Source organism: Acanthaster planci, linkage group LG06 (genome assembly GCF_054643075.1).
Source record: "Acanthaster planci isolate LZ-2023a linkage group LG06, COTS_SCS, whole genome shotgun sequence".
Taxonomy (NCBI): Eukaryota; Metazoa; Echinodermata; class Asteroidea; order Valvatida; family Acanthasteridae; genus Acanthaster; species Acanthaster planci.
The window spans coordinates 6525482-6541895 of record NC_141782.1 but is presented as its reverse complement, the minus strand read 5'-3'; the positions used below and the strand labels follow the sequence as shown (position 1 = coordinate 6541895).

Here is a 16414-nt window from a genome sequence, read left to right as displayed (position 1 = left end):
ATGCTGAACTAAGACCAAGCTAAGCCTTCGCAAACACCGCTTGACTGAATTTGTACAATTGTTGAAGGCTCTGTGGTAAGGAAAAAGTTGCGTGGTTTGGATCTTCTTCCATCTCATTATGCCTTTCAACCATTGTACAAATTCAGTCAAGCGGTATTTGCGATATGGCTTTATAGTAGAGCTGCAGCATAGATTGTTTCTCAGTGCTATTTTAAATTTATGTCCTTGACTAATCCACCAGTGCTTTAATACACATGATGCTAGCGCTAGGCCAAGGGTCACATGTTGCATGTTCTCACTTTATATGAAATTGAACCAGAGGCCGGCCAGGTTACAGATCCCAATAAACCTAACTTAGATTTATGACCTTGACTCGTCCACTCAGGAGCAAGGCTTAACATTTTGATCTAGGCCTGGCCCTAGGCTAGAGGATTTGTGAGGGAAAGGTCAAAAGCTAGTACTAGTTGCCACACCCCCTCCAAAAAAAAACCAACAAAACAGGTCAGTGTTACATTAATGTTTTAGCTCTAGCAATGCGATACATTGTCATGCAGCTCTGATATGAAAACAGTAAAAAAAAAAGCTGGGGGGTAGCTGCAAGACCAACTGTAGCTGTTGCTTTTAAGAAAAATATGGAGTTCTTTGTCAAATGCTATGGAAAATAATTTTTCTACATTTATCATAGATTTAGGGATAGAAACACATACATAATTTATGCATGTAGAGGTCATGGCCTGGGTCACACCTACCCATTTATATGACAAATACATCGTGGACAAATCAGGAATTATATACCAATATCTTAAGAATTACTTTAACCTCCTTTTCATTTCTTTTTTTTCCAGAATGGAATCTGACAGGAAAAAAAGCATCAGATTTTATCCAGGGTTGGACGTACTCCTGCTAAGGGAGATAGTTGCCGACATTCCCCAAAATAAATCAATGTGGGAGGCCATAAACAAAAAGTTGAATGACGTCTTGAAAGAACGAAATGCCTATGTCACTTTGAGAGCATGTAAGGATCGCCTTTGCCACCTACGAGAGGCACACCGCAGGCAGGAAATGAATTCATTGAGAGCGTAAGTATCTATTTTGGTAAATTGAAAATTGTTTTCATGAACTTAGTGAAACTTGGTTTTTCATAACCATAGAGTCTTCGGACATTATATTCAGATATATAATGGGTGCATACTGCTTTGAGGCATCTTGGGGGATCATTTTTAGAGAGTCATGTTTGTACATGTAGGTGTTTTGAAATGGCAAAATGGAATTATATTTTTTATCCATTCAGTAGACTTAATAAATGCACTTATTATTAATGCAGTCAGTAAGATCTAGGGTACTTTTTGCCCTGGATAATCTGATGCACAGTCTTTTTTGCCATTTAAGAATGATTTTTCACATTTTTCAGCAGTTCATGGTTGACTTCGGATATGTAGTCAATAAGAAAATTACACGCATATGTGTATCCACAAATTTGTTTGTAAACAAAAATTTAGGTTTGTGGAAGGCTTCGGAGGGGGGGATGGGGTGGCAGTAGGAGTTTTGACCAGTACATGAATGCTATATTTTCTTGGGATCTGGAACGGATTAGGAGTATGATGAAAGGGCACAACTGTTGACCGAACTGGCTGAGTTAGATGAGGAGCGGAAGAAAGCCAAGGAAACATCTGGGAAAGACACACATGCCAAAGAAATTCAAGGAAAAGAAATCCGAATGGCAGCAATGGAATCCCTCGCTGGGACCAGTAAGATGAATACTGATGGGAATGTAGGTGAGAAGTACATCAAAAATATCAATCGTTTACTGTGACTGGCCTTTACTTGTATCAATATTTTTGAAAATCATAAAACTAGCTTTTACTGCAAATTTAAGCTGTTTTGTTTAGGTTTGTAATTTACAATGGGGAATAATACCCCTCATCTAACAATGCCATGTGGATAATAACCTTGCACTAGCCAAGCTTCTAAATTTAAAGACCAGTAGTACATGTGCAGTAGTTCACATGTCTTCATCCCTTCACCTTGATCATGCTGCTCATGGCTCATTTCTTACAGACAAAGAAGCGACCACCCAACAAAAAAGGAAGCGTGCAGGTACTGAGACTACTGACAGCTACATCAAGTATCTTCCAGAGAAGCTGGATCTTGAACAACAGAAATTTCAGTTGGAAAAAAAGGAGAGAGAATTGAGGCTAGAAAGAGAAAACGAAATGTTTAAGATGATGATGGCATTGATTAAGGGAAAGAATAAGGAGAGTTAAACAGTTTGCTCAGTGAGATGCAAGTCTTGTAAATAAAAGAGACAAGGTTTACATGTAATTTTGGTCATTTCAGATTGTATTGTTTATATTCAGTCTCATTTTTTTCAAATCTTATTGTTGATGTTTGTAAATAATACTTAATTTATCCAGGAATTATTTAAACATGTACATGCGAGGTATATTTAATCATATGTATATTTCAAATGTATATACATGTATCAAATTATTTCTCATTTGATGTTTATGTAAGTTAACTATACCTGTACATTGAGAACTGACATCCTTGGGAAATCTAACATCAAAGGCTTAACTTAATACATGTAGTTGGCCACACACAGATAGAATTGAGGCATGGGTGTATAATGTACACACGGCGAACGACAGACTACACGTCATATTTGAAGGATTGCCAGAAAATACAAGGCTCAGTATCCAAAGTTTTGGATTAATTTCAAATTTTGTGCAAATGACAACCCTGTTGCAATTTAAGACACAACACTTAATCTGAAGAATCTCTTGGTTCAAACATTGGATTGAATTTTATCATTCGGTCTCAAATCAAGCTAGCCTATTCATCAAGCCATTCAAATTAACTCCCACAACAAGCATTCCTTTATCACTGATCATCCAGTCACTTGTGACTAGACTTGTTAAATGATCAACTTTGTGAATTAAACTGATAAATCAACAGTTTCTTGAACAGTGAGCAATGGTCTGATCTTAAATTGCAATTTCATCTGATAGCTGATAGGTCAGCAACACTGCCTGGGCATACTAGGGCTATGCATATCACGCTAGATAGTCCTCCAGGGAAGGTGGCTCCAGTTGGAAAACTTGCTTGTCTGATTTCCATACAAACGAGTGTGGCAGTTATTAAGAAGACCTCCAACAAGGTAGTACTTGGCAACTGGGGACAATAGAACTTTCAAATTCTTGCGAAAGTCAAGGAAGGCAAAGATTTTCAACATCTTTCCAAATTCCCACTCCACACATTCTCCCACAGATGACATTCTAGTGTTAAATTCTTCTTCTTCAGCTCTCAGGTTTGCCCCTCTGAAAGGACTTATCAGGTAGCGTGGGAGAGGATACGCCGTGTCTCCATAAAGTGCATAGGGGATGCAATTCCTATCCGTGAAATCTCTTGCCTCAAACTGTTCCATCAATCCACTGATACGGAGAAGTGCACTGTCATGCCTTCGTCCCTCTACTGGGCCATAGAGATGTGTGATCAAACCACATGGTATCACCACAGACTGGAATTTGAGTACATGGATTCTTCTGTGTCCGTAAAGCAAACTCGCTGATAACGAGTTGGCCTACAGATTGGACGAACTGTTCCATCCACAAAACCAATGCAATTTTGCAATGGCGCTCCTTTGTTGTGTATTGTGTCTGCATAGAGCTGAAGGTGTGCTGCATCAAGCCATGCGTTGTCCAAGGACAGGAAGCGATGGTGATGAGAAGTGTACAGAAAGTCAACAAGCTGGTTAATAATCAGTGATAGAGTTGATTTGGGTCTGCCAAACAATTCTTCCAGGTCTGATAGCCGATTTGGATCAAATCTCCTTAACAATACACAGACAGTGTCAATACCATTGCAAGTTGAAGCATTTTTCAGTTGTATGCTCTCTGGAACACCAAGTAAATTACTCAGGCGATAAATGTCATCTTTCTTAAATCGAAACTTATCCAAGCACTGATCATCCGTCAATTCTGCTAAGTTAAACCTTGGCCATGCAGGGTTGTAGGTCACTTTTCTTCTTGAGTCAGGTGCATTTGCAAGGAGAAGTTGAATAAATTCAGCATCTTCGTCTTCAATCGCCAAATCAATCAAGTTGAGATTTGGCGCGGCCATCTTTAAATCCCCCGCCGATACGCGCCCTCTATAGAGCTCATTCTAAACGTAACCGGGATCACCCACGAAACACCCAACACTAAACGCTCAAGTATACGACTACGTTTAGAGATAAACGTTGTCGTCTCTCTAACCGTATGCCAACGAAACCTCTCTATTTGTACTGTCCATCGACTGATCACGCCTAGGGGTTTGGAATGTAGACAGGAGTAATAAATCTCCTCCAGTTGCACCTGCTGGCCACCCCCTTGCCAATAACCGTGAATGACTATAGAGGAAGGAGGGGAATGACTTCGCTAATGTGGGTAACCTCTTCCAGGAAGATGGATGATATACATGTACATTGGAATACAATAACTATATGCACAGCCAGCTTTGTGCCAAAAAAGCCACATTGGTTTAGTTTTTTGAAGCCGTCACATGAAAATGGAATTCGCTCTGCAAGAGAACTCCCTTTCAAGACCGAATATTGGTTCGGTTGTCTTGGACTTTGGAGCGGACATTTACGCCTGTATATTCCTGAGTGCTTTCCTTTGTTCCCTGGCCACTTGTAGAGGTTTGTGGGGCCGACTTTTGCCAGAGACGTCCGGGACTGATTGTCTTGTCCCCAGGTTGCCCTCCTTGGAGTAGTGTCACATTTCGTAGCAGCCAGCGATGCCCCGTTTGATCCGAGGGCGGAAGACACAGGCCCACCGTTTATCCCTGTTGCGTACTGCTACAGCTGCAGCTGGACATTGCCACGGTCCTGGGCACCCCCGTCATGGGAAAGTGACAGCAGAGCCAGCGCTAGAGGCCACCACAGAGAGAGCATCAGCTCCAGTCGACGGGTCGCCCAGGTTTCGCAGTTCCAGCCGTGGTGGGATCAAGCTGGGTTTCTGCTGCTGGACCTACGGTAACAAGTATGCCCCCTGCTGCTGTCAGTGATGATAGTCGGTCAGTGGACCTTTCAGTGGATGGCAACCTAACCTAGCGGATGTTAATAATAGTAGTATTGGCAGTATAAGCAATCGGTCTTCTGCCGGTTTAATAGGCACAAGTACAGGGCTTAACCCAAGTACATGTACTTATGTCAGTGCTTTTCCCAAGTAGTGTTGGGGGGGCAAATACTTTGAGTGCTAGCAGTTAAGTGCTCCCGACTAGTATGAATACTTCCCTCCCTTATTCTAATCTGGCGTTTGTAGACGAGAGAAGTTATCAGATCGGGATGTAGTTCGTGCAGAAAGCCATCCCTCACACACCGCCAGTCCTGGCTTTGCTCAGGCCAATAACAACAGCCTTTTGCCCGGCGCGTCGGCTCTAGACATGACAAGACTGGCTCCTCTACATTCTTTAGACATCGGGGCTCCCATTGATCTCCATGTCTCCCCATCAGTGAAAGAGAAAGTTTGTAATGGTCAATATATTGAAATGGCAATATTGTACCGTGACAATGCCAACAGGGCGCTGGCCTCTACGGCGAGCGAGTCAGAGTTAACCATGGCTGTCGAGCAAGAGAAGATTGTTTTTCGGCCTGTGGCTCCTCAGTCGCGAAATTGATTCATATGAAAAATGGTCAAGCGCATTTCATGTTTATATGGCTGTCTGTTCTGTGGCACATCCAAGCCAGTTCTCAGAATTGCTTAAGTATGCGGAGATTATTCGCACTGCAGTGGTACAATTCCCAGGGCTGAGATGGCGGAACTATGACGAGCGGTTTCGCTTGCGAATGGAAAGAAATCTGTCACAGTCATGGGCAGCCATTGATATGGAGCTATGGGTCACAATTGCGGCGGCCGGTAGTTTATTTTCTTCAGCAAATGCTGCCATGGCAGTCACTAAAGCTCCTCACATATTAAGGCCGTCTGTTTTTCATTCAATTCCATCACCGGTCCTCGTTGGAATCTCTGCCGATATGCCCTGCCGTCGGTGTGGCTGTTGAGGGCATGGAGCAGCGTCATGCAGAGTGGCCGTGGGGACTGCCCCCCATGATTTTCCCCTGAAACAAGGCACTGCGCCCAGTGGCACAATCTACACACGCTACATTAAGACCACACCGACGGCTGTAGTGGGTGGGCAGCAGGCATTTCAGCCGCCTGTGCAGGGGCCAGAGGCTCTCCTAGGTGCAAACAGCAGCCAACAGTTCAGTGGTGGAAAACCAGATAGAAACACCATTTTTCGTCCCCCAACACCCATTAACTTAGAAGTGCTTCGGCAATGGTTATCGAAATATACGAACAGGGAAGCGGCTGTTCTGTTAGAGGAAGGTTTTTCACAGGGGTTTTCTCTTGGTTTTCAGGGCCCTAGAGTTTGCAGAGATTCTAAATGCCTTAAGTCGGCATTGGACATGTCTGACATAGTCCTTAAAAAATTGCAAAATGAAATTGTTCTTGGGAGAATTGCCAGACCCTTCACACTCCAACCTTTGCCCAATCTCCAATGTTCTCCAATTGGGCTGTTGCCTAAACAGCAACCCAATTCCTTTCGCTTCATCCATCATCTGTCTCATCCCAGTGCTTTGCTGGGCCCCTTATTTAGCAAACCAGTCGGGGCGTTTTTGGACAGATAATGAGGCAGTGGTGCACATTATCAATAAGCAATCCTCTAGTTGTAATCAAATAATGCATTTGGTGCGGCAGTCTGTATGTCAGTGTCTGCGGTATAATATTACATGTAAGGCAGTCCATATCCCAGGTATATGCAATGACATTGCAGATTCCCTATCTCATTTCCTGATGGCTTGTTTCCGTGCATTAGCTTCACATAAGGACCGGTCAATGACGCCTATCCCCAACCTTGATAGAAGGTGAGATTAGCCGTCTGTTAACTGCAGCGTCAGCTTCAAATACGCACAAGACTTACCAGACGGGATGGCATGCATTTTGTACTTTTTGCTCTCATGGTTCAATCGTGCCCCTCCCTGCCTCACCAGAGAGTGTGAGGAGATTCATTGCTTGGCTCTCACTTTAACGGCTAGCCCCAACCACCATTGCTACATACGTTTCTGGGGTAGGCTACTATCATAACATTCAAGGTTGGCCAGATCTAACTAGAGATTTTTTAGTTATGAAGCTACTTCCGGGTTGTCGCAGAGATAACTTATTGAAGGATAGGTGTTTGCCACTCGCATTGCCACATTGCCATTGTTGACATGTTTTGGTCACACTGCTTACTGCATTTTCCGGAATTTATGCGCATTGGCGAGTTTGCCGCTATTTCAAGGAACCACATCCAGAACTCACTTCTCCTTGCCTCAGACGTACAAGTTTACGACTCGGAAAAGGCTAATGCATCTGTCTTGATCAATCTACGGCACACAAAGAATAATAAAGTGGGTCCTCCTCAAGTGGTTAGATTAGTAAGTTCAGCAGATGAAGAGATATGTCCGGTCCATGCACTGCAATCTATTGTGCATGTTCAACCAAGACTACCTGGCGGATTTTTCTGCCATTTCAAAGGGGCTCCCCTTACCCAATATCAATGTGACACCATGTTGAAGAAAGTGCTCACATTTTTGGGTCTAGAGGAATTGCCATTTAGCGCACATTCATTTCACATTGGCGCTGTATCCACTGCTTCAGCATTGGGGTTCTCCCTGGATGAAATAAAAGCAATGGGGCGGTGGTGGTCTGATGCAGCACAGCGTTACATCCGCCTTTTAATTTATTGTCACCTTCCCGCAGTTTAAGGGAAGCAATATTTGATCACCTCAAATCTTACAATGTAATTTATTTCTTGTTTCACTCCCCATGTTTAAAGGGGATGTTTGGATCATTGGCGACTCCATTGTTCGTAGAGCAGCAACCAGTCCAGGGAGTAGGGCGCAAGTGCACTGGAATGGTCAAGGGGGAGCCCATTATGGTCATGTAACAAAATTACTTTTGCACTTGCAGGGCTGCTGTCATCGCCCAGCTATGTTAATAGTACACACTGGAACCAATAACATGGTCGGTACCGATTTTTTCTCAATATGCCAGCATTGCATTGCCTTATTTATGCAAGAATGCTGCTTGATGTTTCCTGAGGCCCACTTATTCTGGTCAGACATACTGCCCTGGGCATGTTATTTTGGGGCAACTCAGCCATCTAAAATAGAGAAAAAACTCTCTCAGCTGCCGAATGAATGCATCGGTTCTCCACCACCCACAACTTCAATGGTCAGATTTTTCCCTTTTCCATTACGATGGGGCTCATCTTTTGGACTCCGGTAATGCCCAGTTTCAGGCTAATCTCCGAGACTGCATTGCAGCAGCATTTGGGTATTAAAAGGATAAGTTACTACCGCAGGCTGTTAAGTGTTTTCTCGGGTGGGTGGTGGTCACTGCCGGTCATCCCAGTACTGGGGCATGCATCACGCGTTTGGCAGAAATTCACTGGGAGCGATGGGCAGGGCCTCTTTTCATACTCAAGGACCAACTAAATTAGTTTTCAAGGTTTTAAGTTTTGAGCATGTTAATCATTCTTGTTTTAATGTTAAGGAATACACGCCAAGCACCCTCTTATTCTGGTGGCGCTTATTTCAACCGTATGTGCAAACAGTGGAAAAACACAGCATTTTTCTTCAAGTTTACTCTTTGGTAATCTGCATAGTAGTTTAAGTCACGTGACAGATTGAAACACTGTGACTAGCACCTACTTGTTCAGATGGGGCTAGTTTCCAACCGTAACTGTGAACGGTGGACACACGCGGTGGATAAGTGGCAAGCGTGCCAAGGATGCCAAGCGTGGCAAGTTTTGGGCAAATGTGCCCTTGTTATATGGCAAGCGTGCCAAGGATGCCAAGTGTGGCAAGTTTTGGGCAAGTGTGCCCTTGTTATATGGCAAGCGTGCCAAGGATGCCAAGTGTGGCAAGGTTTGGGCAAGTGTGCCCCCTATTCTGTGGCAAAGGTGCTCAACTTGTGTGCTTAAAATTAAAGAAAAAGAAATAAATGGGCGGCTCGAAAAACTATGCCCAAGAATAATAGCAGTTGCCATGAAATGACCCTTAGAGAAAAGTGCCGTTTTGATCAACCTAAGTGTAGATTGGTGAGATATGCCAGCAGTGCAATACCGTACCTGACGAAACTCATGAATGAAACAAATAATGAAATTTACAGGTGAAAAACAAAATCAGTTTATAAGGCCCAATTTTGAGTTATCGCGTCCATTTGTTTTTTTTTTCAATTTAACCTTAATTCTATTTTTTTTAGCTGAGCACATTTCCTTGTGATGTGGCTGTCTTTTTAATATTTATATTGTTTTAACTAATATGTTTTTATAGATTAATGTAAAAAGAAATTTTTATTTTTTGTTTTTAAGTGTCTTTATATATTTTTCTGTTAAAGTGTTTACCTTTAATGGCTTTTTAATTGTGTTAATCTTTTTCTTAATTTTGTAAACTCACATACATTTTGGCTTATCAGTGTGGGTAAAGAAAAAATGAAAAATGAATGAGTATTCTTGGCGTTACACATGTTGTTGCCAACCCTCGACTTAGACCAGTGCTACTCTGCATATGTTGTGACTGTTTGGGCAGGTAGAGTACTATAGACTCCTCCCCCACATTCATTGTGGGTCGGGTCTACTAGAGAATACCTACCCAAACAGTCCTCACCCAATCGTCCTCCCCACTCTGGCTCCAACCCTTTTTGAGTCACTTTTGAAAAGGACGAAAATGGCGGTGGGACCACATTGCATTGTTGGAGGTCAGGGTACACCACAGATGATCAAATCTTTTCAGCGAATAATAGGTGCATGCAAAATTTGCACATGTAGTGACTGTTTGGATAGGTATTCTGTAGTAGACCCGACCCACACTGAATGTGGGGAAGGATTTTCTTTTCTTTTTGATCCAAATGCAGTTTGTTTTGACTCCACTTGATTTGATAAATAAAGGAGAAACCTTGTTTAATTTTATTAGTGTTTTTGTTCAAGGTTAACAATTTAAGGGAGTGAACATGATCATGAGAACATTATTTCTGATACTTTTCCCAAATTGCTGTTCTAAATTAATATATTTGTTATAACATAATTTCAAATGCAGCATTTTGATTTAATGAGTGCCACTGAAATTAGTTCATAGAAGAAAAATGAAAACTATTCCTTGTCTTATTACAGATCCCAACATTTGAAGATCCATCATTTCTACTGAAGGATGTAAAGTCACCAGTAAACATCAAAGCCACAGGTTGGGGCCCATACCCAGACAAGTCAAACAGAAATCTTCATTCAGGCTGGCCCAGCACCATGCATAGTGAGACATAACTGAGCAGCATTTCATTTACATGTAAGTAGTCTCCTTTTCATTATCCCTAACCCCCTAGGGTGTATGTAAAATCATATTGAAATCAGGAGACTTCAAACTGTTGGGGCTAAATGTTGAAGTATTTAATTCTTTTCATTTACTGGCAAGCAGGCCAGATCTAGTGTCAGATTTTGAAAATCAGTCTATTGGGACACTTTGAGACGCTTGGTGGCGGCAGACACAACAGTCCTTTTTGGTTGATGTGGGTGTGTGCGTGCAGTTCTAGGCATGCGCATTAGTTCTGAGTATGCGCACAACCGCTGAAAAGGACCAGTTTGTCTGCAGCCACCGTGCATCTAAAAGTCTCCCATTCTACATCTACATGTATGAAGTTGTGGCTCAGACACAATATTTCAGGGGGAAAAATGCATGAATCTTTCATTACAGATGTTGTTATTACCACTGTATAATAATGTATGGCATTTTGAACCTACCATACATGTAGCACTGAAGTTAGCTCTGGAATTCTTAGTTTTAATCCCAGTAGCATCTAATCATGCCTAAGGCTGACTCAAATTAAATAATTTAATATTCCAATTGTTGAACTTCCATTTGATTGAATATGGGTTATCCCACGCGGCAGATTTTTGATGGGTTATCCCATGCCGCAGATTTTTGATGACCAAGGCATGATCAGAAGCAGTTTCAATAATACATGCTATAATCACTATTATAGCTTCTTGCTTTTATTGCTATCACCAGCAATGATTAAGTAAAGCATTAAATGCACATGCAAATGAGCCATATCTTTTACCTTGTTGAGAATTTTTAAAAATTTTTCAAAGAGAAATACGACCAGATTGTCTGCTGCTCCAGGACAGTTCACTCTACCGAACACGGCTATATACAACAATCAGATACACCCTTGGCTCTTGAATTTCTTGGCACTGTTACTGAACATTGAAAATTTGGTTTAAACAAAAGAAACACCTTCAGGACTAATGATAATGACTCAAAAATTCAGGAAAATCTTTCTCACAAAGAAAAAATGGTTAAAACGTGGCAATTGGGCTGACAGTATGTGGAAAATCTTGCTTTATGTTATTGCTACAAAGGCAAAGATTTTTGCGTAACTCTCAGAAATCTTCATTGAATATTTTCCTACTTTTTTTAATGCCTGCTGACATTCATCGCCATATTTGGTCATGTACATGTATTGTTCATCAGTGCTATTGAATATGTCCTGCCCCATCTATTGTAGTCTAGCAGAGGGAATAAGGATAACCACACTGCATGACACAGGCCATTATCTTTAAGCAATTGCTCAAAGAAAACTTTGAAAACTTATTTCAATTTGCGATTTGACTTCCATTTTTTTTGGACTGGAATTAATCTCTTTTAACCTGCAGACATGATGCTCAATCTCTTCAAAATGAATGTGGATGAGATTACCTTCCTCATTATCCACTAGAAAAACTCCCATATTTGTTGTCCATAATGCTGTTGGTATCATTGTTTTTGATCAGTGCAGTTTTCCTTGTTTTACTTCTTTTATTTCATCATTGTCATTTTGTGAACACTTTTAATTGTAGTGACAGTTTGATCAAGATCAATAAAATATGAAATTCTTCTAATCATGAAAAAATGTTAGAATAAATGTTTTCTCATGCCACAACTTGTGGTTGCCAAGAGACTAGTTACATGCCTAATTCTTAATTTTATCTGACGCAGTCATCGTCTGATTGGGACATTCAGACAATGAAAAACGTTGAAATATAGTCATGAAGGTTTACCATAATTTATTTCAACAAAGTTTGCATCAATATGTAATCATTACAAAGAATGCCGACTTGAACATTGATAACTTATTCGTAAAGAATCTATTTCCTATTCTAAGATGGATTCTATATTGTGCTATTAGGCCTATAGAATGCAATAAAAAATGTAATTTTCTTCCTTTTGTCATGTATTTTGTGTCCAGATATTAAAATCAAACAAAAAATTTGAACTTTGAAAGAAAATTGAATATTGAGGTATTCAGCACTGCCATAATTATGCCCCACGTTAGAGCAAATAAAATGACCAGCATTCTACAAGTAGGTCAAGTTAAAGATACCTGTGATTTACATAATATGACAGTATTCTTATTCACCTTACTGACTACCCCTTTGATGTCAATTGATTGATTTGTTTTCAGTGTATCATTTTAAGTTCAGTTGTGTGTTTTCTAAAGCCTGTAAATTTGGTTAACAATCATGAGCTTGTGGATTTTGATTTTTAACAGGCCCAGAATGACAAATGTCAATACGGGAGTTCCGGTAAAAAAAGAAGCCATCTTGAGATTCTAAGATACAGTATTAAAGTAGTGTTGTTACGATTTTTTTTTGAGTTAAAGACACAATTGTAATCTACATACAAAGTTCAGAGCTGTATCAAAGGTACTACCAAATACTGCATCGATATAAGAAGTATAAAAATCTTTGCATGTTCTTTCCCTGAGAAAGGCATTGATAAATGAAACACATTTGTATAACTACTGAGGTTAAAGGCAGAACTGCTCTCTTTCCATGCATCTTCTGCTCATTCTTCACAGTTTTAGAGGTCTTAGGGGTTTGAGAGTATGTTCCATTCAAGTAAGTATTCAAGAGTTTTGTTATGTCCAGTTTGAAATCATTCATAAATGTCAGTGTTTGTTATGTTTATGCAGTTGAAATGCATCCCTAATTCAGTGAGCCAAAACCAGTAAAAATGCACTTCAAATTAATTGAACATTTATCAAACATGTGTACATGTGCATTGCACAACTTCCCTCAATGATACGTTTAAATTTTGTGCTAGTGAGCGGTACTTGAAAATATTCCCTGGCAGGAACCTCATCCCGGGGATTTTTCACTTTGCTTGCTTATGAAAAGGATGGGGAAAATGGATGACTGATTTTGGTTGATGTACAAGCACATAAAAACTGGATGAATGGTGTAACCGTTCAATTTTACAATTTTTCAGCAATATTTTCAGCCAGTAATGAAAAAACATTGCATGTCAAATATAAAAACATCAACTATCAATATGTGTCTTGGTTAAGAGAATGATAACAATAGCTGTGCATGTAGGGTACATGTATGTGTAACTATATCTTCAGAGTGAAAACACTTAGTTTTAGGTGACTGTTTCTTACGTTAACTATTGACATGCGTGAGACATGTAGAGAAATGCCATAATATTGCTATTTTCATACATACATGTAATACATACATGTAATTGTTCATGACACATGCAAACGATATGCATATTCTCACACTTCTTTAAACTATGAAAGAGAAATCCTCCAGTCATTGAAAACAGGTCATGGATATAATGCCAGTGTTGGCAAGATGACATTTTTATTCATTATTGGGTTACAATGCTTTGAGTCGGAAGTTACATATTTCCATTTGAAACTAATCATTCTGTGTAATAGGCAAAAGTAGTTCAGAAGTGTGTGTATTACTGCTCAGGACATTCATAGTAGAAAAAATATTTTGACAAGGAGACAAGTTAACATGCATATTAGACATCCAACTTTATAAAGAATGGAGAAAGATAGAATGCGGTGTGTAAGTACTTGCCAGAATTTCCATTGTAAGGCACTCTATGTATATGAAAGAAACACAGGGTTAATTGTTTAATTAAACAATTCTTCAGGCATGATGATTCATACTCATGAATAAAAGGAATTGGTTGAACATGCTTTCTTTCATTCATTTAAAATCGTTTAGAATTTAACAAATTTTCTATTTCTTTGTAACCAAAACGTACATAATTTTCACAAAATGTAACCTATTTTCATGTCATTACTTGCCAGTTAACACTGTCTTCATGACACCATTTTTCAAAATAGTACTTGCTTTTTTTTTTACTTTACATCATAATTAATCATAATAATATTTATTTTTTATATCAAATTTGCCTAAATCTGTTGGACTATATTTGGTACCTATTTGATCAGCTCAGGTAAAAAAAAATTATGCATGTTTGAAGCTTGTCTATGCAGGTTGAAGTAATACTGTTCTCTTGATGGTTTCATTTCTTTGTTCATGTACATGGCAAGAGTGAAAAAAGCCTTATTTTGTGGTTCTAAAATTTACATAGTACATGTACCATGATTTGGGGAATGCAGTTATTTGTATTTTTGTTAATGCTGATCATTTACAAAGTGCTATAATGTGTTGAAATAAGCTGGACGTGCAAGATGGAAGTGGTCTGTGCAGTCAGTTGAACCATTTCTTTACCTCACAAAGCTTAATTACAAGTTTGCATCAATAGGCTTGCATCTTTTTATTGAATCAAAATCCAAAAGTCCCTTGTATTGGTTGTAGGAGAATAGATTTAACCAACACTGTAGCTGAAGGTGGCTGAAGGTACATGTATAGCAGGCCTGTATAATAATTAGTCTTCATAATGACACTACTCACATTGTTGTTGCCCAAGTTACTGTTATCATTCTCTGATTTGGGTGGTGCTATACATGTTGTATGTTTTCAGGAGTGTAAAATGCGTACAGATACAATGTGTTCATTCAGAAGATGTCGGTTCCAAGGTTGAGTTTTAAAGGCTGAGTTCATTTTCAAAGTTTTAAACTAAGTGTATTCATTACTCAAAGGACATGGTCCTACTCCTTCCTTGTACTGAGGAGAACCACAGTGTGAAAGATGCCGAAAGAAAGAAGCTGACAGAGGGAAAGTACCCATTTGTGTCTAGGGATATTGCCTGTTTTTCATTCAGTTTTTAAATGGCAGGATAAAGATAATAGTGCATGTAATGTTTCAGTTATTTTAGGAGGTAGGTTTACGCTGTATGTATGTCAAAAGACCATGAATGATCATAACATTTTACTGACAATATAAGTGGAAAAGACCCGGCTTGAATTACATCTAATTGTGTTGAAAAGTCAATGTTTTTGCCTTTTGTAATAAGTCACATTCTTGAAAAAATAATTAACAAAATGTTTTATTGAGGTGTTCGGATTTGTTTTGAATTAGTACCAGAAGTAGTGTTTGATACGTGTGACTAAAAGCAATTTGTTTAATTTTGCATTTTCAAAGATTGTTGGTAGCTTAGTTTTGTTTGGCAGCTGCATGTAGAAATAGTATTTCTAATAGAATTTCCCAAAAGGGGAAAACAAATTGCAGTTGAAAGCTATAAGAACGGGGTTCTCTACTTTTGTAATATTTGCCAGCTTTTCAAGTATTGTGTCATACAGTACCTTAAAAGTGACACTTCTGAAGTGTAATTGTCTGTAATTGTCTTCTGTAGTTTAACAGTGCAGTTATAAATGCTGTTAAATAAAAGTCAGTTGACCCTGTTTCAGCACCCCAAAACCATTTTCAACAAACATCAATGCACATTCTGTAACTAAGCGCCCCGAGGTGAAAACTGTTCTAGTAGGCTTAAGTTATGCTATTGCCATATTCTAAGGTATTTGCTTAAAAATTTTACAATTGTCACTTCACACCGTTAAAATCTAAATATGAGGTAGAAAAGTCAGTCTTTCAGTAAAAGAACAAAGAGCCAATCAGGTGTTGACATTAAGTTAAGCTGTAATGAACATGTTATGTATTCAATATTTTCTTGCACTGAGCTTCAGGCAACAATATCAGCTATTTAGGTTTATTTGCTTTTGTTTTGTGTTACATGTATTGTCATTTTAACTGATAATAAAATCCCACCACAAATACTGGCATATTTGTTGAGGCGTCTTTTGTTGCCCTTCCCCCAAAAACTGCAGCCCATACATATCATTTATTTTCTCAAAGCAATTTTCAAATGTTTTTAATCGATTTGAAGTCTATGTTATGAAACCTGAAGACTTCATTTAAAATCAGACAATGTGCTGTGGAAGTAATCTTGATTTTGTAAGACAACTGCTACTCTGTTCAACCGAAATGCAGTTTAGGCCATTTAATACCCTGTAACACATGAAATCATTGGAAAGGTCTCTAGAATGAGGATACTGAGCTGAACAGGGCTGTGCTATGTTCAGACTTCTTTTATATCCCATCAACAAACAGGATCCTGAAATGGCCCAACATGGTTTATGTTACAAAAGTAAATAAAATT

General features: G+C 39.4%; 2 protein-coding genes across 5 annotated transcripts in view; one reads left to right on the top strand and one right to left on the bottom strand.

Moving 5' to 3' along the window:
- The window catches only part of LOC110979986 (uncharacterized), a 137494-nt gene extending 121457 nt beyond the window's left edge, over positions 1-16037 (top strand). For 2 of the 4 annotated variants that reach the window (XM_022236210.2, XM_022236211.2), the window contains exons 7-8: positions 10192-10360; positions 12603-16037. In XM_022236210.2, the coding sequence (XP_022091902.1) occupies positions 10192-10338 (147 nt within the window). In that variant the 3' untranslated portion in view covers positions 10339-10360; positions 12603-16037. Of the gene's footprint in view, positions 1-10191 lie in introns of all 4 variants that reach the window. The other 2 variants (XR_015425573.1, XM_087137683.1) reach the window with 2 other exon arrangements.
- Positions 3059-4119, bottom strand: LOC147798777 (uncharacterized). Its single transcript, XM_087137780.1, has 2 exons — positions 3836-4119; positions 3059-3539 (listed from the first exon to the last, which is right to left on the bottom strand). Exons 1-2 carry the CDS (start codon positions 4117-4119, stop codon positions 3059-3061), a joined length of 765 nt encoding a protein of 254 aa, XP_086993906.1.
- Positions 16038-16414: the final 377 nt, after the last annotated feature.

Bases quoted from the DNA above. Each gene is read 5' to 3' on its own strand.
- LOC147798777 (XM_087137780.1), bottom strand. From the start codon at position 4,119: ATGGCCGCGCCAAATCTCAACTTGATTGATTTGGCGATTGAAGACGAA. The intron at 3,540-3,835 runs GTTAAGGAGATT...CGGACACAGAAG, and splicing joins ATTGACACTGTCTGTGTATT to AATCCATGTACTCAAATTCC.